Below are 25,192 nucleotides of genomic sequence, written 5' to 3'. Positions count from 1 at the left end.
GTCAATTTCTATGTCCGAATATTTCTTTCTTAGTATTTTATAACAAATTGTATAAGTTCTATATTAATAGTAAAAATTGGCCCATCCCAATCTATACCATGTTATTATATTATTCTAATAAATTAATGAATTCTTTTATAAATAGTTAAGTATTTTTTTGACTGCAGAATATTGTTTAATCGTGTTTAAGAAGTTTATCTACTTCATTGTCTTTCTCTTTTAACGTTATTTGAAAATAATCTTAGAATCTAAAAAATATATATTATAATAACAAGATAAAGGGGAGAATTTATAAAGAAAATCTGATTTTTTTCCAAATAAGCAGGTACAACTTCTAATTTTCGTGCATTCTGGATTCCATTTGCGTCACATGCTCGCATGAAATCTTCCAAGCAATCAGTTCTTGATTATCTCCATAAAATCCTTCACGTTAATAAAGCCTTCCAGTGTCCTTCAATAAACATTGTTGTCTTAAGAATTGAAATATTTTCATGTAGTGATCTTGCCCACAACTTCCATCATCCTTCACTGTACAATTCTCTCCATAAGTCATTTGTCTCCTCCTTCTATTTCTTTCTTTTTGTAACTTTTTGTTTTTCTTGGTAAAAATTATTAATGATACAGGCTTCACGTGGTATAGTACATGCGTAATTCAGTTTGTTATTATTTTTATTATATTGTTTTCCTTTCTTTTAGTAATAATTTCATATATTGTTTTTCTCAGTGAGAGTTGATTTAATCTTTTTTTAATTCTGTTAAAAATTTTTGACGGCTAAATAAGAAGTTGTCACCTGTTCATGATATATTTGTAATGACCACATTTTAGGTAAAGAGCCTAAATCCATTTTTGGATTCCTTTAAGATATCCATAACAAGATCTAGGCATGGTATTAAAACAACAGATGTTAATTATAGTATTTTTCTTCTTTCATATCATTATAATTTTATATTATTTTAATTTTTTGATGGCATCTATGACATCTTCTAATTCTTCTTTGGCAATGTTTAGTTTTCCTCCGTCATCTTTAACTTTACCTTAGATATTACTTTTTCTTATCGTGATAATCTGTTGTATCCTTCGGTATAATATAATTGTTGGTTTATTCTTAAGATAAATGTTTAAATGTCAAGTAATCTATAATTCATGGTGTTCAATATTGCCTATAAACTTTTTGAAGTCTATAATTATTTTGTCTTTTATAATAGATATTACTTCTTCAACTATAACCTTATAATACCTTGAAATTATTTCTTTTTCGTATTTAAGAAAAAAAAAACAATTTTACAATGAATACAATGAATTATAAGTCTTGGATCTTTTATTGTTAGAAACAAGTTAAATAATAATTATTGTGTTAAATCTTCTTATCTATATTCTATGTTATAAAATTGCTTAATATTATAAATATATCATCTATAATAAATAAATATCATTTTTTTAGAGTAAAGTTCAAGTATTTGAAAGCTTAATAGAAATGCTTACTATAAGTTCTTTAAGATTATTAAAGGTAAAATAAAATTATTTTATATATTTTTTCATTATCCGTTAAAGTTTTTAATAAAAAAAACGAGGGAAGAAAAAAATGTTGGAAGGAGAAGTGTTTAAATAAAAATATTTTCGGGTATGGCTTTGAATTTTTTTTTTTTTGGCTTATTGTTTCAATATTTTATTTTATTTATTTTATTTTTTTTTCCCGAAGGAAATAGCCACAATTTAACCCGGTTAGTTATTATATATCACAAAAAGTTTCGTCCAATAATATTCAATAATATATCCAAAAATTACCCTAAGTTTATTTTTTAGGACAAAAAGAAAAATTCAATTTATTATTCTAATCGATAATGTTTATGATTCTCTTTCAAAACTCTTTCAATAAGTACAGAAATTTACCTTTTTTATAAATTAATGTGATATATTTTAAAATAAAGCATGAATACATATTGTTTATTATGTATTTTTTTTTGTAGTATAATGTAAAAAAAACCGTAAAATTTTTTGTTTTCTATGAGCGGTAAATTTTCAAGGTAGTGTTTTTAATTTTGGGCAACAATAGCTTAATAATTCGACAGATCACGTAGGAGTGAGAATGAATATATTTTACGAGCAAGGAATTATTCTTACGACAGTTTAAAATATTGATGACATGTGATCGTAAAAGCGCAAATTACACACACTACTTCCCACCATTTCCACCATTTACTACTTACATACTGTCATATTTAATGAACATTGCAGGCGGTAATTTCCAGATGAGGCCTGTGATAACTATGATTCGTATTCTCTTCATCAGATTTATCATACTTGAGTTTTTTATAACGTTAAAATCAATGTTTATGTCTATTGGTCAAGCCTTTGAAAGCGATACTATTACATCCGAAAAAGAATTATTGCTGAGATAATGAGCAAGTTATAGTTGCGACTTTACTGTTACAAAAGGTAATTTACGTAATCATTTTCTGAAGCAGGAGTTGCATAGTCTTGGAAGGGTGCCGTATTCCTATTCGCAAAAATTCAACCTCACGTTCTTTTTTTTTTGTAAGAATGAAACATGGAATAAAAGGAATTCTATGAGCGCGTCAATCTCGATAAAAAGTGGCAAAAAAAAGTGTTTTATTGTTTACTACCTTTAATTGTACTCTGTGTTAACCGCTTTATTTCGCTCAAACCAGTGAAGCTAACGTCAAAGGAGCTTATCAGCGAATTTGATTCATCAATGTATATCAGTATATGCCAAGCCGCTCTACAACAATGATTTAGCGTTTTTACACTCCTAAAATGATATCAAAAATCCTGACAACTGAAGGTCTTATTAACAACTAAGCTCTTATAATATACAGTATAACGATAAAATCCAATTGTTTAAATTTTATTTATGAAAAGAAATTTATATTTTTGAAAGTATTATAATAGTTAGAATAGTTTCTCACATTCAAAAAAAAGTACTTTACTAATTTTAATTCTCCTCTTTTTTTAATAATAACATGATTTAATAAGTTGCTAACTAATTTAATAATTCAAAACACTAACCAAACTTTTCTTGTTAAAAGATTCAAAATTATCATATAACTTACGTTATAAATGTTTTACAAAGTAAGTTGTTTTTTACTGATAATGTAAAAAAAGAAGATAGATGAACTATCTTCTATAAATTGTAGCAAAGAATCTGTAAATAGTGTGCTTCAGACCTATTTTCAAAAAATGTCCCAAGTCCATCTATAACATTTTCCCAAAATGTTTGTAAATTTTAATTAAGGATAAAGTTTCATAAAGATAATTTGAGGTTATGTATTTATCTGTCTATAAATACTCAAATAAGTCACAGTATATCTGAACATTTGTTTAAAAATTATAGTTAAAATAAATGAAACCTTTTTTATATTTTAAGAAGTTTCCAAAATTGTTTGAAAACAATTTAAATAAGAAAGTTTATTCATTTATATCGCGAATACGGTTATACCTAATGATTACTGCTGCCAATAAATTAATTACGCGTGACCAATTAAACGTAAAAATTCTAGACTAAAATTAATATTTAAGTATTTAGTTCCGTATTTTCATTTTCTTGTCTAATCATCTCATATTCTCTAGTGAATTTTTTGTGTTTAAATTTAACTTCTTTAACTTTCTGTAAATAATAATCATCTAAATAATAATCTCGTAACAAAGTTTCCAAGATTTGAACCCTTTCCTCTAAAGATGATCCTTCAGGTCTTTTATTAACCTTTTCAGCTAATGGAATACCAGCAGATGAAACATATTTTCTTGCAAATTTTTTCTTTAAACTTTTTCTACAAGGCATGCAAGTAAAAAGATATTTTTGTGCTAAACCCCTTTAATATTAAAGATTGTCAGTTTTGGAATTTATATAAAAAATTTAATCTTGTTTTACGAAATATTATTTACCATGGTTCATGTTTTTGCATTCCAAAAAGTAAATAAAAAATCCCTATAAATTATGTTAATTTTACAGTTTATCTATTTGATTGATTAATTCGAATGTTACTATTTATAGCTTACCGGCCGTGGCACCATAAAAACCTCCAAGATTAGATAAAAAATCTGTGTCTAATAAAATTAAATTTATATTAAACAAAATTATTTTACAAATCTGAGTTTACAAATATTATATAGTATAATATGCTTACAATCATATATTCTTCTTATTTCAACTCTTGGATTTGAACGTGGATAAATATAAAGACGAATTTCATTAGACGCTAACTGTATGGGTAATTGTTCTAGTTGCGGATTTAATTCTAATTTATATAATTCATTATCATTAACAATGATTGGATTAAAAGATATAAAATAAGTTTGACCAAGATAAAGTGAGAAATGAGCTGGTTCTATTCTTCCAAATTTATTTTTAGAAATAAATGATTCTAGATATTCAAAATCATTGTCAAATCTATAGTTATCGAAAGTTGTGACAGGAAGGTCAACATTGTCAACATTTTCAGTAAAGTGAAATGTTTCAATACTTAAAAATAATAAATTATTAGGAATATTGAGAAGAGATATATTATATAAAAAAAAATCAAAATCATATGTTATATTTCGATTGGTATAATTATTAAGATTATTAAGAGTAGTGGTGATAATCAGTGAAGGTTGTGACATACGTGGAGAAGAAGATAATTTATAGTTTAAATTAACAATTTGATAATAGGAAGTATGATTATTAATTTGTGTCGACGTAAGATTCCCTTCTCTTGTAACAATATTCATTTCATTAGAAATTCCTGTACACATTTTTATATTGAGTCCATAATCCATTTTGTCATATTCCCTACCATTCTTAACATTTTTAAGAATGACAGTAACATCTCTGTTAATTTTATGAAATTGAATGCTTGAATAATAAATGATTGCCCCCATGAGAATAATGGCAAAAAAACCTCGAACAAATCTAAACCAAACTGGTTCAGTTGATCGATAATTATAAATTGTATCTAAAAACATTGTTAAACTTTATCATTTAATATTATTATAGAAACTAATTTTAAGCAATCCAAGCTTTTAATAATTAAAAGAAGCTTTCAAGAATTCTACGCATAATTTAATTGATCAACAAAAGTTTAGCCTTTTTAATACTATCCTAGTGTTCTATTCACTGGTGGCTATTAGGTGGCGTCGGAATTGCCAAATTAAATTACGATTTTCATTTAGATATTTGACAAAACGTCTTATAGATTTACGGATTACAGATTATCTACACATAACAAGAAAAAATTTTCACTTTCTTTATGTAATTTTTGTATTTTTGGTATTAATATTATCGGCAATTTAATGTATTGCGGTATAAGCTTCATGGAATTGATTCTGACGGCAAGTATACTGGTGGCTGAGTCTGATCGTTAAAGTAAAACCTGTAAAACTGGTAAAAAATAATATCTATAAAAATAATGTACTTTCTATTGGTCCTTATATAAGTTGAAAAAAAGAATGGATTTCCGTTCACGAAATCGTTACTTTAATATTATATTCTTGGGAATATTTTTTAGTGAAATTATAATTTATATTATATGCCTATTTAAATTGCCAATAAGAACGAATTGGTTGATTTTATATGTGTCTACAATTTTTATGTCAGGAATTTATACTGTAAGTTGGTTTTTATTAACTTATTTGTTCCCATATTTATTATCCCTTACTAAAAAATTATTTCTATTTCGTTCATAAAAATAGTTTCTTAAAAAGACATTACTTTATTTATTAGCTTTTTGCGTAATAAATATGTTACAAATCTCGTTTTTAATTGATCTTGTGCGTTTGGAGATTTACTTCTGTTCACATGGAATAGTTGAAATACGTTATCTTTTATTATTAAGTAACAAAATTTTATAATTAATTATTATTTTACTTTTAATTTTTTATCTTAATTAATTTTTTTAAATATCATGTAAAGTAAACAAAGAACAATTAAAAGATGGAAAGGATTGTAGAAAGACATTTATTATTCCAATTATTATCGCTATTGCTTTAATATTATTTTTTGTTATTTTATATATTATTTTACTTATTATAATGTGGAAAATTAAGTAAGTCAGATTAAAAATTCAAGTTAATTTTCTAAGCAAATTTTTATAAATATGTTGTAAATTTAGATACTGGAATGTTACTTCACGTACTAAAATCACAATGCCACATGATCTAAAAAGTAAGTGATTATGAAATGATCTTTTTTAAAATCATTTATTAATATTGATTTGAATTCTCCGTTTTTTTTTTTTAAAAAAAAATTAACATTAGAGCCTTACATTATATTCAAAATTTATAACTCCTTATTATATATAATATTACATATTATTTTCCTATTTGATGTTATTATGTTTATATCGGGGGGTATCTCTTTGGTTAAACACATTACTATTGAAAAATTGTTTGTATACTTTTGCCCATTATTTATTTTAATATTCAGTTCAAAAATTGTAAGTTTATTATGTATTTAGCATTATTATTATAATTTTGAAATTTATTAATTTTTTTTTAATTTTAGATTAAAGAAGAGTTAAAGTTTTATATTTTTTTAATTTATGTCGCCATCATCGTACAAATTGTTTTTTTATTTTTATTTTATATTTATGATAATTTTAAATTATATTCAGTTACAACATTTGCAATGTTAATTTTATTAAGTTTATTATTTATAATTACAATTTTATGTCACCGAAACTTTGGTAAAAATCTTCAATTTTATAGTAAGTATTCTATATGTACATATATATTATTTATGAAATTTATAAATTATCTTTCGGAATTAATCTAATTTTTATTTTTTAGTAAAGTTTGATCCTAAATTGGATAAAGAATACGAGTATTCAAATGATTTGAATGATTATGATGACTATGATGACGACAATGAGGAAGAAGAAAAAGATGAAAAGATTTTTGAAAAATTAAAGCGACATTGGAAATCATTTTATGATTCTTTTATTTTACACATTACTGACATTAGTGAATAGATATGTTGGGATAAGAATATTTAAAGGTTAGAGGAAATTTTCTGATCTTCTTTTGCTTGTATTCCTTAGAGGATATCGGCCTAAATTAGACTAAATTTACAAACGGGATAAAATTCTGGCTGGGAAGTTACTGTAAGAACTGCCTATTTTACAATAACCATTTCATTTATGCATTGCTATTTGATATACTGAAATTAAATGAGAAAAATGATTCATAATATTTTATTTTAAGTATGAAATAATTTGTATTTCAATTAGTTTATTTTACCGTAAAGAAAAAATGCAACATTATAATATATGTTAAGATTCTGATAGAAGTAATATTGCTTTATGTTCTTTTTTTATTTTTATACCACATATAAAAAGAAAAATCCAATCGTTAATATAATGTCTCTAGCCCTCATTATGGTGATTTCGCCATCATTACAGATAAATCCTAAAATTACTGAATATAAGAAGTAATCACGTAAACAATTGCATCTTATAAAGAAATAGAAAATTTATTCAATTTCAAACCATCTCATATTTATTATTATTATACTCATTTAAACATCACTATATAATCTTGCTATTAGGTTATTACCTTTTCCTAATCTATCCACTTATTCCAATAATCCACTTAGTCCTCTTTACCCTTACCCTTACCCTACTGTAGTCATATCACGATTTTTCTACTGAATAAATTTGTTAATTAAAAATCGTAGTCTCAGTTGATGCGTCAGCATTTCTCTGAAAAATTTTTCATAGATTGTTTCTCCATTCTCTAATAACATCGTGGATTAATGTTATTTATTACTCTTGAAGAAAAAAAACACTCATAAAAAATTATTCAAACGCGTTTACGAAATTGGTAACTAAACGTGTTTGTGAAATTGATTATGGAATTTCTTGAAGAAAAACACATTCGTAAAAATTCAAAAATTCATCTAAATGAGTGAAAGAAATTGGTTGATAAAGTTCCTTTAGGAAAAAAACGTTTATGATTATCCTTTCGCTGTATTGTACACTTATTTCTTTTAATTTGTGCATACACTTTAATTTCAATTTCACACTTTCACGCAATAGTCGAGATGGTGATAGCCTAATAGTATTGAAAATTTATGGATCAAAGTAAAAGAATTTAACAGACATTTAAATTATTATATCTCATAATGGTGAATAGAACTTATTTTGGGCTTTGATAGGTACAGATGTGCCACTAAGAAAATATACACCCATTCTTATTTCGAATAGATAGTTAAAGCCTCCTCTTCTCTTATTGTTTAATTAGTGGATTTAGGGCTATGTAGACCTACCAAATCCTTTTTAAGGTCCCTATCGATTTTTCTTAACAAGTGCCGGAGTTTATTCGTTCACAGATGACAAATTCAAATTAAGAAAAGAAATAGAAAAGAATCTCTGCAAAAATCAAAATATGAATTCTAAGAAAATTTTTAAAATAATATCTATTATTATCCTTTTTCTAACAAAAAGAGCATTTGATAAAAAAACAAAGTTGAAAAAGAAGAGGGAAGAGCGCAGAATTATTAGGTTATACAGAGGCCTAGCAAGAGATTCGTCAAACTTTTTCCGAGATGAAGTGTCTCAGTTTAATGCTGAGCCATTTGCAATTTACTGCAAGACGTCTGATTCAAGCGAGAAAATATGTTAATGATATCCTGATGGGTAAAGTTTGTCCCAGTCTGCGGCCAGGGTATATGGTGAATGTATTATCAAGTCCTTATTGCGTCTAATGAATTAGATCACTTAAGATGATGATGCCTAATTTATCAATCTTCCAATTTCTTTTGAAAAATTTCATTTATGAAAGATTTGAATTATTTTAATAATAAACGGACGTTACATCCTGATCAAAGTTACACAATTAAGAATATTTGCACCAAAGAACTTGATACTATAGGAATTGATTTTTAATCAACGTTTATTTACTGTAAATCAAAAGAGTGTTTCGATGAAAAATTTTCATTATCGCACATTAAAACTCAGAATAACGATATATTGGAAATCATATAATGGTATATATCAAGGTTTGGCTGTAGACGGAATAAAAATGCTAAAAGAGTGATTTATATATATATAAGATTATTCCAAATTTAAATCTGGGATATTACACATAATTTTATCAATGTAATCAACATAGAAAATTTTTTTTATTTTTTATTTTTCTTATCATGTAAAATTTAATAGTCCAAAATAATTAGGTTCATTTAATTTAAATAAGTTGAATCCTCATTTATGTTTATAAATTTAAATCTTATCAAAATTCATGAAATTTTTCGTAATAAAATGATTATTCTATAAGAATTTTCTTAAAATAACAGATTTATTAATTGAAAATTTATACATTTTGGAAAAAGCTTATTGTCGCGCGTAAATAAAGTATTATGATCATTATTTAATATGACCATACCAGATAAGAAAGACTTGATTTAGCTAATTATTAGAGATCAAAAAAAAAAATTTGAATACCTACTAGTAGCTATTTTGTTTGATCTTAAAAATTAACGGAGTAATATAAAAAGAAATCTACAAAATTATAAGAATCTTGAAATAATAGAAAAAGAATAAACTATAAAGTAAATGAATAATTAAAAATTTGCCACTAAAAATGATATCTAATTTAAATATTGTTGTTAAAAAATTAAATCTTTACTGATGAAAACATAAGTTTGAAAAGCAATTTCCTATTCATGTATATTTATAAGTCGTACGAATTGTATAATTCTTTATCTCTTCTAATTCTTTTGTCGTCCAGATAGGTTTATAAGATAAATGAATGGATGACAAAGACGTTTTTTAAAAAAGAAATAGTTAATATAATAAACAAAGAGATAAAAGAGAAAAAAAGCTTATTATTATAGAATATGGCAGATGCAATCCAAATCATCTCGATCGACCACATTCGATCACATTTGGTTTTTAAATTAGACACTCATTTAAGCAATCCTTGATGTATTTATTAAGAGTACGCCCATTCTTCTATTACCGTTCCAGTTTTGAGAAATCTCCAATCTTTTAAATTGTTCGCTACCATCATCATCACGAAATTTTGTTCGTCGCGTATACCTACTTCACTAATTTTTGATATATAAATTGATGCTTACTTAACTTGACGGATGTAATAACTCACAACCAAAATATTGAAATTGCGCTCTCTAGTTGTTCAAAACGCATATACCAGCCACTTCAATATTGACTTTTGTAACAAGCCATATTGATAGACGCATTTGATGGAGTATTATTTGTACCTCTCAGACATAATGAATTCCTTCATTGCTCGTTACTGTCAATTTCCGCAACAAGTTGCTCGAACAGCATTTAGACGGTCATTAAATTGATTATACAGTAGGGCCTCCTGATTGTTTCTTAATTGGAACTTTCGTTAAATGCATTATGATATATTTTTAATCGCTTTAATATCGTAATAATAACTAAAATTGTTTAACTGGAAGTAAGATCAATTGTTGTACAAATCATTTCATTACTGTTCATCCATCTAATGCTGCAGATTCTTTTAATGGAAGGAGGTTATCTTGAACATAGAATCATTAAAGTGACGATAGTTGTAACAACTAATTCTTCTCCTCTTTTTCACCATCTTGATCTTCACTATCTTTACAAAATCATGGAGAGTTTTTTAGCAAATATGAATATATGAATAATATAAATAAACGAAATGAAACAATACCTGCAGTATCAAGTTCTTTGGTATAAAATTTTTTTTTTTTTGGATCATGCATGATCAGGATGGCGTCCATTTTATCATTAGAATATCTGAATGTTTCATAAATTAAATTCTTCAAGAAAACTTGAAAGAAAATTGATCCAATTAAACATCAACATAACCTACAGTAAGTGTTTTTACAGATTTTGAATGTGTAAATTTTTGTAAATGTCCGAAGCTACTGTATAAACGCTATTAATATCATGTACTTGACATTTAAATTGAAATTTAAATCATTACCTAATGAAATGTATCAAGGGAAGTCATACAATTAGCTCATTTTTTCCGAATTACATTGCACTACAATTCCTTAGGTTTGAAGTTCGCCCATAACGCAAAATAGAGCTACTGAAATAAAATAGTTATGAAAATGCTGTAATCATACTTTAGTTAATTTTCTTGTTACCTACCTCAGAAGGTTTTGCGCTATTTATTCTATTAAAGTGACGATATTACATTCCTCGTATATAAAATTGCTTGTCAGGACTTTCTATAGTCCCTCTATCGAAACAACTGTGAAAATTAAGATTTTTGATAAATGGCGAATACATGTATTATGTAGTTCTGCTAAATGAAGTTTATTTATATACACAGTTTTTGTGAAACTTGGGACTATAATAGGTAAGTCGTGGGTGGACAATCATTCAACAATCAAATTTTATGAAAATCGGAGCGATATATTATAGATTCATAATGGCTTTACATAATAACTCCATTAGAATAAATAATTCATTTAAGTACTGAAAATTGAAAAAAAGAGATTATATACAGTATGTATATATAACAAAGAGTTGTTCTATATATCGAATTGTATCTTTCTTTTTTTTTTAAAAAAAAAATACGATAGGGATATCCATTTTCTTTATGAACTTTAGAACAAGAAATTTAATTACATATTGTTATTTACCTTCGAAATTCTTTATATTTTTTTGTTACTTTTAATTTGCGAAGTCTGTAATAGCCAGGTTGTAATAGCTTTGCATTTCCAAGGTATTATTTTTGTAATCTTCGTAAAGACCCAATCACACCTAAAATTTATGAACGAGTGAATATTAGTTTGCCATCAGCCTTAGGAACACCCTAAAACCTTTGCAAAGGAAGTTCTAGAAACCTAGGTTTCTAGGGAGACTGCTCGAAAAGCACAAATATTTATAACAAATTTTTAGGAGATCAATGTGATGTAGTCAGGTTGAGAAGGAAGTTATCTTACTGCGTTGTTTTATTATAATTGTGATACGGTTAATAGAATATTGGATTATTAATAGATAACAATAGAGGACAATTTTTGTCTTGTGTGGTGTTTCTTGGTATAGTAAAAAATTGGATCACTACTATATAACGACAGAGAGCGATTTATATCGTGTATTATATGTATGGAAACAATATATTATTCAAAGAATAGGAATAAGTAAAATAGATGGAGATGTAAAGTAAAGGAACTATTATTGTATAAACAAGTAATATGTTTTTTATTAGATGTGTTGCCTATGATAATCTGAGTTATTTATCCATCAAAAGCATGTAACGGGACACCGCAAAGTAATAATTAGAAAACAATGTTAACGAAGATTTACAGGGCAAAGATTACGCAATCGCATCGTTCTGATACATATATCTGTTTTCATTAATACGTTAATTAGAATAAAATTTGATGTACAGTACATCAAAATCACGCAGTGGCCTCTCAAAAATAAATTTTTCGAGAGTGAAAGTTTTCATTATTTCCTTCCTTGCCTTGGTTCCAGGGAATTTTTCGCTAAAACAACTGGATTATCTCCCGCAGAAGCTAATGAGCTAATGCTTCAAGGGAGACATTGATTCGATTTCAAAACTTTAGCTATAACATATTCAATATCCTCCACGCTTAATCTCGAAATAAACGATGCGGAAAAGTTTATTTGAAACAATATGTTGAATATATGTTAATATTTTCACAGATAAAATGAATATTTCACAATGATATGCATTTTGTTTTTTTGTATTAAGTAACTAAGCAGTGTGCTTCAGAAACAAACTAATTATCAATCAGTTATGCATATTTTACATATTTTAACGTTATACATGTTTATTATTATTATATATATTATATTTATCTGTTCATTGTATTATTGTAATTATTATTTCAAACCTGCAATGTAGCATTCGTAATCTGTAATATAAAGAGAAAATTTAATTAATTTCCCCTATCTCCATCAATTAACAACAAGAGTTTACTTTACTGTAATAATTTCCACCTAATAGCAAGCATAAAACGATAAAGTATATAAACTAATCAGTGAATTTTCTTTCTTGAACTCTTCTTTTTTGAACTCTTCTTTTTCTTTTTTTCTTCTTTCATTAGTAACTTTACAAAAGGGACAAGATCATGCATGGAACCTGAGAGAAAATAAATAGTTATAAAAAATAATAATTTTTAAAATAAGCAAATTTATTCATACCATCATCAGTTTCAACAATATTCCCTGTATCAGATTCTATGATCCATTCCACCGATTTAAGCTCAAATCCCTTTGTCACACTTTCCACTCCTTTGAAGTAATCCCCATGAAACACTAATGTACTTGACATAGCGTCCAAAATAAACACACGGCCGAAGCAGTCCAGGAAAAGTATTCCGCAGTCTTGTTCCCCAATTATGATAATATGATCAAAGTCATATTCCATAACTTCCTCAATGTAAATGTTAAGTTCTTCTTTTATATAATTGATATAATCATCTTGATCTTTATCGAGGATCCCATAACCAAGTGAATTTGCAATATAGCAACGGTTAGGCTTCATAATTGTATCAATTAAAATTGGGTAATTGTTGCGATACCCATCTCCTCCATCAATCTCATCACTTGGGAACACTTGGCACAAGGAGGCATCATTTTCGTTACTGCATATTTTAGGCTGATCGTTCGGCAGTACAAGTTGGCAGAACTTCTTCTTGTACCGTGTGCTGCCCCCAGGGGTATTGACTCGGAGCAATGGCCCCAATTGTTCCGACAGAGTCTGGATTCGTTTTGAGGATTCTGATAGCACCGATTGAGTGCCGGTATTGCGTTTACTCTCGCCCTCGCTATATTCAGGTTGGTGGTTTTTGTCCTTGGCGATAGATCCCCACTGCGTACCGACGCTCCGAACATGATTCAGATTATCCTCTCGTTTTTCACCGAAATCATCAAATTCACTGTTGATGGATGGTTTAGGTGATTCAATTCCATCATATTGATTTGGTCGACCAAGAGGTATTGCATTTTGGCAAGGTATGTCAACTTGTTTTGAAAACTCATCACTCCCTGGGAACTCATCTTCTTCATTACATAGTGTGCCCACAATAGGCACACTACGTCCCAAAACGTTATCATTATAATTGGTCGACAAAAAGGTGTTCTTACCATAATTCCCTGGACCCCGAATGGAATTACAATTCCTTGAGTCCTACATAAAAAAATTTGTTGAGTATATTTTCTTTGTCTTTTGAAAACTAGTATAAAATCGGGTAGTTATATTATATGAATATATATATATATAAGATACTGTACATGAAAGGTATCACAAAAGAATCTATCAACTTTATCGTCCATGGCTCATGTAATTTAAAACACCAAGAAAGAACGTTTATTAGACTAAAGTAAGTACAAAAGCGCCACTTTCAGGTAGTTATAAACGTGACAACGGCACTCAAAACCTACATTTGGATATCTCTTGGAATTCTTGGAATTTACAAATTGATACAACGAATCAAATCGGCTGGGAATGTGAAATACTATGTGGCATAATCCTATTGATTACAGCTTTGTTATTAATAGCGTGAGTCATTACAGTATACATTTATTTTACTACTCTTAAATAAAATACTCAACTGCCATTTAAAGTTAGATTATGTAAATATACCCTTTATATGAAAATTAGACTTTTGTTTTAATTGTATACTGGCGCAGAAGAGTTATAAATTATATTATAAAATTAGTCGAAAATGGATAACTATCTTTAGTAATACACTGCCTAATTCAAAATTTTTTCATTACTTTAAGGGCAGTGACATATATTAGCTAATATTTTTTTATTATAAGCGTATACCCAGTCATTGTACGTCTTCCTTATCAATAAGGATGGTATGTGAAAGCGTACTCATTGGATATAGCCCTACGAAAAAAATGCGTCCGGAAAATATTCTGAAATTGTCCGGAATATAATTGTACAAATTCCGGACAAAATGAGTGTCCTGAAAACATACGAAAACGCGCAAGATTTGGAACATTTTCCGGACATTGATTTTTGTCCGAAATTTGTCCAGATTTGGAATTTGTCCGGAAAAAAAATTTTCTCTGAAATGATCTGCAAGTCATGATATCAATGATATATTCCTTATACAAATACTTAACTGATAACTGTTTATAGCAGTTCAAATTAACATCATAGATAGTATTTTTGCTTGCTCTTTAAGTTTACTTAGTATACACGCAAAGGTTTTGAATACCAGTTTTTTGCTTTTTACATTTTTTGATTTTTTATTGTCCAGAATTTGCCTGGAATTTTTTCTCGTCTAACTACCAGAATTTGTCCGGTTTTTTTTGTCCAGAGATTGTCCAAAATATGTCCAGGATTTTTTGTGTCCAGAATTTGTCCAGTTTTGTCTATCCGAAATTTGTCCTGAATTTTTCATGTCTGGACAAATTCCGGACTTCAAAAAATTCCGGACACCATATTTTTCATAATTCCGGACATTTTCCAGACATTTTATAGGTATACTGGACAATTTCCGAACAGTTTTGGTGATAAATTCCGGACATTCTTTTTTCGTAGGGTAGTATGAGCCATTTTTGTGTGACTGACGCAATAACCTAGTCATTGATTGGTTATGGTGGATGAAATAATTGAAATATCGTGTTACCCCTTCGGGTCAATACTATTATATAAAATTTACATCACGTGATATCAGTATATAACGAACTACTTGATGAATTTCTTCAGTAAAGGTCTAACTTCTAACTTCAACGTCAATTAAAGCTAATTATGTCAAATACATAAAATCATTATGATAAATATGATTATTAACTTATTTATTCAAATTTTGTTTATAAAATATCAGTATTAAATTCAATGATTCTGATAGAAGTAATATTGCTTTATATTCTTTTTTTATTTTTATACCACATATAAAAAGAAAAATCCAATCGTTAGTATAATGTCTCCAGCCCTCATTATGGTGATTTCGCCATCATTACAGATAAATCCTAAAATTACTGAATATAAGAAGTAATCACGTAAACAATTGCATCTTACATTCAGATAAATGCTTACGTGTTCTCCAAAAATGCACATCTATACTTAAATAAATTTATGAAATCTATTATAATAACTTATAATTTTTCCATAGAATAAGAATATAAAATCAAAAATAGAAAGAAATTGAGCGAAGAAAGATTTTGAACAGCATATAAATCAAGAAGTTAGATATTTTCAAAATACATAAGATTATTCAATTGTCGGTAAGTTCCAAATGATTAGTTACGAAATCGAAAGATATTTATTGTTTGTAGTATGTGTTTTTAGGAATAAATTTGTGCAACAAGATTGTTTGAGAATGCTTCTCAGACCATCGCGGTTGTATAAAACATTTCCGTATCAGTTATATAGCTCGGCCGTTTGTTCGTGATAATCACATGTAGTATTTGATTCACAAAAAATTGAGCTTTTGTTTATAAATAAGGAAATTTTCAATATATAAAAGTCATAAAATATTCAACTTTGAACCTTTACCTTTCTTTAAAAAATCTTCATCACAAAATGTCACACCCAAGACTCATGTTAATTTCAACATCCTGAACATACTGAAGTTGAAAAATTAATCGGTCGTGAAGGGCGTAACTTAAACCTATTAATACGAAGACTGGTACATTCGTTATTAGTGTTAATACAAATACAAATCCAGCACAGATTGAAATCAAATATAATCCACATTATTTACCATTTAACAATCAAATCAATGAAGTAAAAAAACTGTTAAATAATTTAACCAAAAATATTGAAAAGGAAGAGAAAAGGAATATACAGTACGTCTTTTGGAAAAGAAAAAGGAAAAAAACGTTGGATTTCTAGCTGATTTTGATAGTGGTACTGTTAGCAACAATCGCGTGGTATCGAGATATCAAAAAGAAATTACTGTGAAGAAAGAGAAACAAAGATCTAAGAAAAAAATTTCGACTACTATTAATTCTCATATGGAGGACTGGAAGGAGAACGTCACGTAGTGTTAGTTATACAATGGCTTAGCAGGCTTTGAAATGTTGAGGAAACCTCCAAGCTTTTCGTCTGTCATCATGAAAAGCTATAATAGAGTTTAAAATGTATTATAAACCTAAGTTGGATTGTGTATAAAAATGGAAACCAGAATACTGATACGTAAATTAATTAAAATAATACTTACAATACTTGAATTTCGCCTTGTCCCCTTGATACTTTATGAAATGGATTTTTACGAGAAAGTGAACCATGCCCTAAAGCATATTGAAAGTTGATTGTTTGCTTGGTCAAAATTATCAGATTTCATGAAATGAATTTTGAATCTACGTTATAGGATCGATATCGAACTAGTCATTTTGGATCGCATCATTAAATAGTAGTGTATTTAATTATTTAATTTTACTCTTTCATTATTATCATACTTTGAAAGAAAAGGTATCGGGACATTTCGCCGAAAGCCATTTCGCCGAAAAATAATCTCTGGCCTGAGTTATTTATAATTCTGCATAATGTTGGCCCTATTTTTCGGCGAAACGTCCTTTCGGCGAAATGTACCTAACCTTTGAAAATAAACAACGATTTCACATGATGATCTACATTGACAATCCAATGAAATTAGATTCACGTGACACGTTAATTTACTTTCTTGTATTATCAATGCTGCAAATGATGACTGTCATTGTATTTGCGAACTTCCACCAGATGTGATGATATTGAGTTTAGAAATAAATCGATTAATATATTATCCATAATTAAAATTTTTTGGATGAAATCGATAACGAGATATAATATAACTGAAAGATTTTAAATAGAAAGAACTCGAGCTATACACTTTATCAGTTTATTATTTCTTGTATTTTTTTTTCTATACTTCAAATTTAATTCACATCTGATAATTGGAGGATAACTTTGCGTTAACTTTTTCAAAACTTTGAAATCTTTATCTTTCAAAAATAACTAATTCACTAGATCAAAATTTTCTTATTATTAGTTTATAATCCATAACTATCAATTGCACCCACCTCGTGTGATTCATATTATAAGATAAATGTGTGAAGTATTGATGATATGAAGTCACAATATATAGTTCAGATTAAATTATCTGTTTAAAATACTCCAATTCATACATTTATAAATATAAATGACATTTTTTTCTTTTCGCTCTGTAAATGGCGCGAACGTTCATGAACGAAAATGACCACTCGTCGGATATTTGATGAAATTTAACTATAGTATGTGCGATTTTTCTTTAAATAACGTTCAAAATTGGAATATTTTTTTGCATGATATGATATTTGATAAAAGTACAAGAAAATAACAAAAATTAAATTTCAAAAAATCGTATATAATGAATATTACTTTTAAATTTATTAAAATGTACAGTATATTTTTTAACCTATTTATAATTTAATGTAGTTGGAATTTCACCATGAACATTTGCCACTAAACTCATTAAACTGATTATATAGATCAAATTTAGGTAATAAGTTTTGGAAGATAAAAAATAATGAAGTAGGTAAATTGATGATAATATTGAAAATTATGATAATTATATGGGATGATTAAAAGTTCTTATAACAAATTAATCAATTTCTCAGAATTGAATAAAATTTTAAATTTGATGTAAATTTATCTTTAATATAAGAATCGAAGAGATATCGTGTCGAATATCGATCTCAAATATTTTTTTTGCGTAACGCAAAAACTTTCGATTTTTCCAAACTTTTTATTAATATGTCAAGAAATGACTATTTTATGGAATATAAATAATATACAATATTTAAACAATTTGTCAGACAAGTTATATTTTTTAATAAATTACTTATAATAGTTAGTTTTACAAAAACCTACAAATGACGTGATCCATTAACAGTTAACGATCGGCACTATTACATCTAAATCTATTTAATAAGCTGTATTTTTTTTGTACGATATTAAAAATTACAAAAACGGTTCTTTCTGATTATAAGTTTTAACTTGTTTATCTTCAAAATAATTCCAGAATTATTATTAAAAATCAAAAGTGATGCATTATTAAATCATAATTAGTCATTAAATACCTTTTTTTTATGATAATTATTTTAATAATGAAGATATTTTAATTATCATTTTTTTAACAAAGAAATTATATAACGAGGAAAAAAAGAAAAATTTTATTTAGGAATAATTGTTGATATTGTTTCAAAGTTAAAACAGTAAGCAATAATCAGATAACTCCGAAAACTCCGAAGAGATCATAATAATTTGACTCTAAATGTAAATGTGTAATACAAACAAATTTTATGATCTATAAATAAAATTCGCCGTAATCTATCGGTAAACTCCTGCTCGAAAGTTTTAACAATAAAGATAACAATTACAAAGAAAAATACAAACTAGTTCAAAAAAACTTGTAAAAAAAAGGTAAAAACTTGTTAAATTAAAAATATCTTTTTTTTTATATGAAACATGATACAATTAGAAGGTGAAGTAAAAATAAAAATAAGTTAAAAATAACTAAAATTAAACATATTTTTTTTTTTGTTGTTAAAAGAGAAATTTGGTTTAGAAGTTATCTCAGTTTCAGACAATATATACATTGTATTACTTAATAAATTATACTCTGAAATTCCAAAATGTCAAATAAAGCGAAGATTAATTGATTTAAATATTATTTACATTCGATCACATTTCACATTGAACTAATAAAGAATTTTTTAAAATTCGAATTTTATTTTGAATTCTTTCATTAATATAATAATAAATTTAATATTAATACATTAACTTAAGATACATCCATTTTTTCAGACATTTTTGTTTGCTTATGCACGGAATTTCCGTTTGTTACGAGAAGAAAAAAAAATGGCAATTATATCCGCTATTATAACTGCTTTTTCCATTGAATAATTTAAGTGCTAATACAGACAATTGTTTATCGTACATACGAATAAGTAAATATTCTTAGTGAATTGTACAACATAAGGAGTATCATATTAATTGAATATAAGTACATGATTAAAAAAACAATCCGAATATGTTCAATAATTATTGTTAAATATAGAACGGTATTACATGTGTAATATATTACATGATTATGTAAAATAAGGTTACAGTTACATATAAATTATTATGAGCGCGAAAATTTTTTATCGAATAATTATTTTAAATAAAAAAATTATTATAAAAAAAATAAACCAAAAAATATTCTTTTTTTTCTATTAAAAAAAAAAATTTCTTTCATTTACCTTTTTTAATTAATCCTTTGAAAGATCAATAAAAAGTCTTTTTTTGAGCACATAAAATATATTATAAAAAATATAAAATTTCACTTATTATCAATTGGCACTATAAAAATATATAAATCATTTTTTAAAAGTTAAAAGTGGCTTTTAAATATCATATACACTTAAGAAAATATTTAATAAATCGCTTGCGATTGCTGCGTCATCAACTACGCGATACAAAAAATCAATAAAACAATGGAGAAAACGATCACCAAAAACAAAGATGTCACGGGGGTGTGTAATGTTTTTTGTGGTTGAAATGAATCATTTGTTTATTATTATTTATTGCAATTTAAGTTTAATAAAATGGATAAACCTTTTTTTTTTTGAATGTTTCTTTTTTGCCAAGAATTACAAAAATATTCGCGTTACATGTTGTGCATCGGTCAATCTCCCTTCCGATTTAAAAGTATTACACATAATTTGATTTCACTGATTTAAACCTTCAAACGAATCAAACAATGAATAAATTTCGTTATACATGTGTTTTTATTTTCTCGAAATAATTTTATTTTCAAAAATTAAAAAAACGTAACATCAAAAATCTGAGACATTACCAATCTGAGGGTCGAGTAATTTTGGCCGGCATTAAGAATTACGCATGTGACAAATAATGGGATGACAAATGAGGTGTTCCCAAAAAGTAGGTGGTGAAATATTTTTAACTAATTAAAACATGAATAATTTCTGTGATCACGCGAGTGTAAAATTTTGTTGATGATAATATTTTACTATCTGTGATACTTCTCCGCTGTGGGTCTTAGGATTAAGACCGGACTAGGACCGACTTTACCAACCCTTACATAAAACGATCATTTTTACACGAATGACTCGAATGAATACACTATATACACTATGATTACTATGATTACTGTAATTCTAGTTGTAACAACTTACAACCATGATACCCGAAGTCCCGAATTGACCCGTTATTCGTATCGAGGAAAATCTTACCACACCACCCTGTGATGTTTTGTCACTAAGTCACGTGATGACCTGTTTATTATGTTCTCGTATCGGTTTCACAAATGTAATACTCACTATTCCGAAAATGTAATAAAACAAAAACATCTTTTTGCCACAAAATCCTGTTGTCCAACCGGCACGTGATGATGTGCGATAACTACGCTTCGTACTTGCTCCTAGTGATAATCCTCGATAATCTCTCTTATTTTTTATTTCAAAAGTTCGTTATGACCAGAACTATTTCTTACTGACAAACGGAATATGGGAAGTTTTTAATAATAGATAAAGATCTAGGAGTTTAGAAACAATACTTGTGTAGTTGTGTGTCCTTAACATTTGGGAAATTAAGAGATTATTGTGTTTCATTAATATACTTTAATGACTTTATGCTAAAATATGTATTTTTTGCTTCAGGGAGTATTTTAGTCATCAGTACTTCTCTTTTACAACGTTAATTTTGTGGATTAATTAATTAGGTAAACTTTACTCTTTCTTTGATGGATATTTTATGCTTTGTTTATGTAATCTAATTATAGATTTGTTTGCCTTTCATATAGATTCTTTCTTTAGCATGTAATTCTGATGATAAGTGCTTTTTAAGAAGTGGTTGGTTTCTCTAATCATTAGAATATTTAATCGTCTTTAGCTATTTAACTAAAGCCTTGCTTCTTTTTGCTAATATCGCATTGATCTTAGCGATATTGCCTTATTGTCCGTATTATTGGACTTTCTTTATCATTAAAATACAGTATATCTTCGATCTTTCGATTTCTTTATACTCCTTTAAGTATATATCTTCGTTCTTTTGAATTTATTTTAGTTATGATAGTCTTATAGACATAGGTTTTGCGTTTTCAGTACTCCTTTCATATTTTTTAACCATTGAAATTATTTTAAATAGTAATGTTTGGCTGGTTAGCAATGGCAAAGGATAAATAATCCACAAAGAGATAATATTTGTATTTCGTTTTTTTTTGAAATTAATTTTATTATTTCCTTGATGGTAATTTGGCTGAAATTAATTTATTAATTAATAAAAAAATATTTTTTTTTTGTACTCAAAATCACATCAAATTTTGGTCATCATATTCATTATCAAGGTTGGTAACAAGATTTTAATTTTTATGGTTTAACATATTTTTAATAAAATGGTTTTTTTTAAAGGTAATACAGGTTACGAACAACAAAATAATTGAAGGGTGATTACGTCTTAATTGATTGTTAAATAAATAAAAAAAAAATTACTAAATCATCAATAGTAGGATTTATTATTAGTCGGGTAGAGAACTTGCATCATTTACGTTCCAAAGATGAGATTTACGCTCTACAATGTGTCTTTAATGTAAAGACGAAGTGTGTTCAAGTAGTGTGTTTCAAGAATAACAATATATTCTTTACCTTTTGACACTGAAATTTCGGAAGAATGTTTAAAAATAAAATATTACTAAAATTACAAAAGACTTTATTATATTAATTAATGTAATTAATTTAGCGTAATGATTTATATATTATTTCGACGCAACGCATAAATTTTTTCTATATTTTTTTCCTAGTAAAACACCTTGAAAGCCTCTGTAAAATTTCTAATTAAAAATACCCTTTACAATATATTATATACTAGGCAGATTTTTTCAACTAATGATAAGTCAAAGAAAATTAAGAAAATTGAAAAGATTCTTTAAAAACCTATCTTAAAATACACAAGTTTTTATAATTTACAGTGCTAACCTATTAACCATTTGCAAGATCCTCTCTGCCTTTCATAAAATTCTAAAACTAGATCACCTTGTCGTCGATAAACGGTTGTCTTCTAAGATAATAAAAAAGTTAATAAATAAATACTTACTATTTGTTGACCAGGACACTAATCGTTGATCTTGGTATACTTGTTTTTGTTTTTCATAAGAATAAACTAGTGTTGACCAGGTTTACCTTTACTATAATAGCAGCAACTTTTTTTTTTTGACATTTATTAATTTACATTTTACGTGTTCAAGATTTTTTTTTCTTGGTGAATCTTTAAGTTATTTATTCATATACATATTTTTTATTTTTAGAAGAGTTGTCGGAATGGTTAATTACATAGTAAGAAGAATATTTGAGGTACTACAATACATAATATTAACAAAAATTATTTACTAAAACTACTCGCCCCAAAAATGGCTTCACCCTTCGTTAAAAAAAGCTAACTATAGGAAACTTTGTTACTACGGTAACCTCGCCACAGTTTTTTTTTTCGCCACATTTTTTTTGCCACAATTTCACAATTTGCAGATCCAATGCAAAGTCTCTTCGCGTCGAAGATTTAATCTACAAATAATCAATATGAAATTATAAATAAGAATGTAAATCTAATTGTAAAGTATGTGTAACATACGAAAAAAAGAATATCATCAAAATAATATATATATAAATATGTATTTTATTTATTGGTTTACCTTAAAATTTTTCATTTTATGCATTAATAACTTTAAAAATTAAAAGAAAGGAGACCCATTAAAAAATTGATTTGCGAATGGATCGCTTGTAATTTGTAAAGGTAATTGTGTAATTCGGTTTAACATATTTATTGTACGTCTTCTATGCAACCTAGTAATTCTACGTCCATACCGTTGAATTCGTCGTTGATTTCGTCGTTGATTACGGCGTCTTTGGAGAATAAAGTGAAAAGGAACGTGTAAATTCCTGTTATTTAATGGCATTTTTATATATATGAACTTAGACTTTAAAAGCTCAATAAATAAGAAAGAGAAAAAAAATTGAAAAATATTTTTCAAATCTAATTTAGGTGTAGTATTTATACGAAAACGAATTAAATTCATGCTTAACTACAAATTACTTACTAAAAATTGCTTTAAATAGTTATTTTTGAAAGTGATAAACGGTTAAAATAGAAAAGAATAAGAATGCAAACGTGAAAATAATATATTTTGACATACGTACATAAATTTGATTTATTTTATTTTCAAAGGCTGAGTCAGGATCATCACGAATATACTGGAAATTATCCATATACGATTTGCGAATCGTAATGTTGGCTGATCTTGCATAATTCTGGCCAAATCACAAAATTTCACGCAGAATTCATATGTACAGAGTAATTCTATAGAAGTTTCTATAAATTATACTAACCGTCATTTCCTTTTTAGAATGATTTCCTGATGTGTCGGAGGGTGGTCAGTGTGTGATTTTGGTGCGGAAGTGTGCGCTTGCACATGACTGAATTGAGTGATGATTTTCCGCACACACTACCCTTTTAAAGTGTCGCACTGCGATACACCATATATCATTTTCAATTAATAAAGAATATTCAATTTTGTAAGAAAATAAAAGCATTGTATAACTATAATTATTACATTGCGCTTCTTCTTTTTTAAAAAAAACTTAGTAGCTAAATTTACATAATATGGTGATAAAATTTTTTTTTGCGCACCATTAAAAAATTATTCATGTATCGCTTTGCGATATTTGCGCACTACCAATCACAATTTCCGCACATGACCATCACATGTTTAAGTTTAAAAATCACACACTGAGGGGGGTGTACAATATTAATGTACGAAACGGTTTATCCCAAAATTATTTTTTTCACATCCCTACATCCTAATTATAAAATTGTTGGTGTTACAACTCACGATAAAAAAATCACATTCAAAATGATTTTCCAAAATATTGTGGATAATCTCGATAATCTCTTATTTTTTGTTTCGAAAGTTCGTTGTTACTGCAACTTGACAGAACTAATTCTTGACTGAAAAACGAAATATGGGAAGTTTTTTATAATATATAAAGAGCTAGGTGTCTAAGAATAATAAAAATACTGTACCTTAACATTTGGGAAATTAAGAGATTATTGTGTTTCATTAATATACTTAATGACTTTATGCTAAAAGGTTTATTTTTGCTTCAGGGAATATTTTAGTCATACTTTTTTTTTGATATATATTTTATGCCTTGTTTATGTAATTTAATTATAGATTTTTTGTTTGCTTTCCATATGTAGATTCTTTCTTTAGCATGTAATTCAGTGCTTTTTGGG

At 27.1% G+C, this 25,192-nt stretch overlaps 3 protein-coding genes across 4 annotated transcripts; 1 reads left to right on the top strand and 2 right to left on the bottom strand.

Annotated features, from left to right (window-relative positions):
- Positions 1–3,355: 3,355 nt before the first annotated feature.
- OCT59_029272 (uncharacterized protein) lies at positions 3,356–4,963 on the bottom strand (the record flags this gene model as incomplete). The annotated part of the gene is made up of 4 exons (XM_025319562.2): positions 3,356–3,831; positions 3,905–3,947; positions 4,019–4,066; positions 4,147–4,963. The coding sequence occupies 4 exons, from the start codon at positions 4,961–4,963 to the stop codon at positions 3,534–3,536; spliced, it is 1,206 nt and encodes a 401-aa protein (XP_025173507.1). The 3' UTR covers positions 3,356–3,533.
- A 258-nt stretch (positions 4,964–5,221) lies between these two features.
- On the top strand, positions 5,222–6,966 carry OCT59_029271 (uncharacterized protein; the record flags this gene model as incomplete). Its single annotated transcript, XM_025326970.2, has 6 exons — positions 5,222–5,605; positions 5,690–6,042; positions 6,109–6,161; positions 6,254–6,432; positions 6,501–6,702; positions 6,785–6,966. Exons 2-6 carry the CDS (start codon positions 6,029–6,031, stop codon positions 6,964–6,966), a joined length of 630 nt encoding a protein of 209 aa, XP_025173506.2. The 5' UTR covers positions 5,222–5,605; positions 5,690–6,028.
- Positions 6,967–12,962: 5,996 nt separating this feature from the next.
- OCT59_029270 (uncharacterized protein) lies at positions 12,963–14,262 on the bottom strand (the record flags this gene model as incomplete). Of its 2 annotated transcripts, XM_066142765.1 has the most annotated exons (3): positions 12,963–13,066; positions 13,129–14,116; positions 14,251–14,262. In XM_066142765.1, 3 exons carry the CDS (start codon positions 14,260–14,262, stop codon positions 12,963–12,965), a joined length of 1,104 nt encoding a protein of 367 aa, XP_065994598.1. The 2 variants fall into 2 exon arrangements, with proteins under 2 accessions (XP_065994598.1, XP_025173505.2); XM_025330558.2 differs by lacking the exon at positions 14,251–14,262 and having other exon boundaries at positions 13,129–13,258.
- Between the last annotated feature and the right edge of the window lie 10,930 nt (positions 14,263–25,192).

The sequence above is a fragment of the Rhizophagus irregularis genome, chromosome 9, assembly GCF_026210795.1.
Source record: "Rhizophagus irregularis chromosome 9, complete sequence".
NCBI lineage: Eukaryota > Fungi > Glomeromycota > Glomeromycetes > Glomerales > Glomeraceae > Rhizophagus > Rhizophagus irregularis.
The sequence above is the reverse complement of the archived record's forward strand: the minus strand, read 5'-3'. Positions and strand labels throughout refer to the sequence as shown.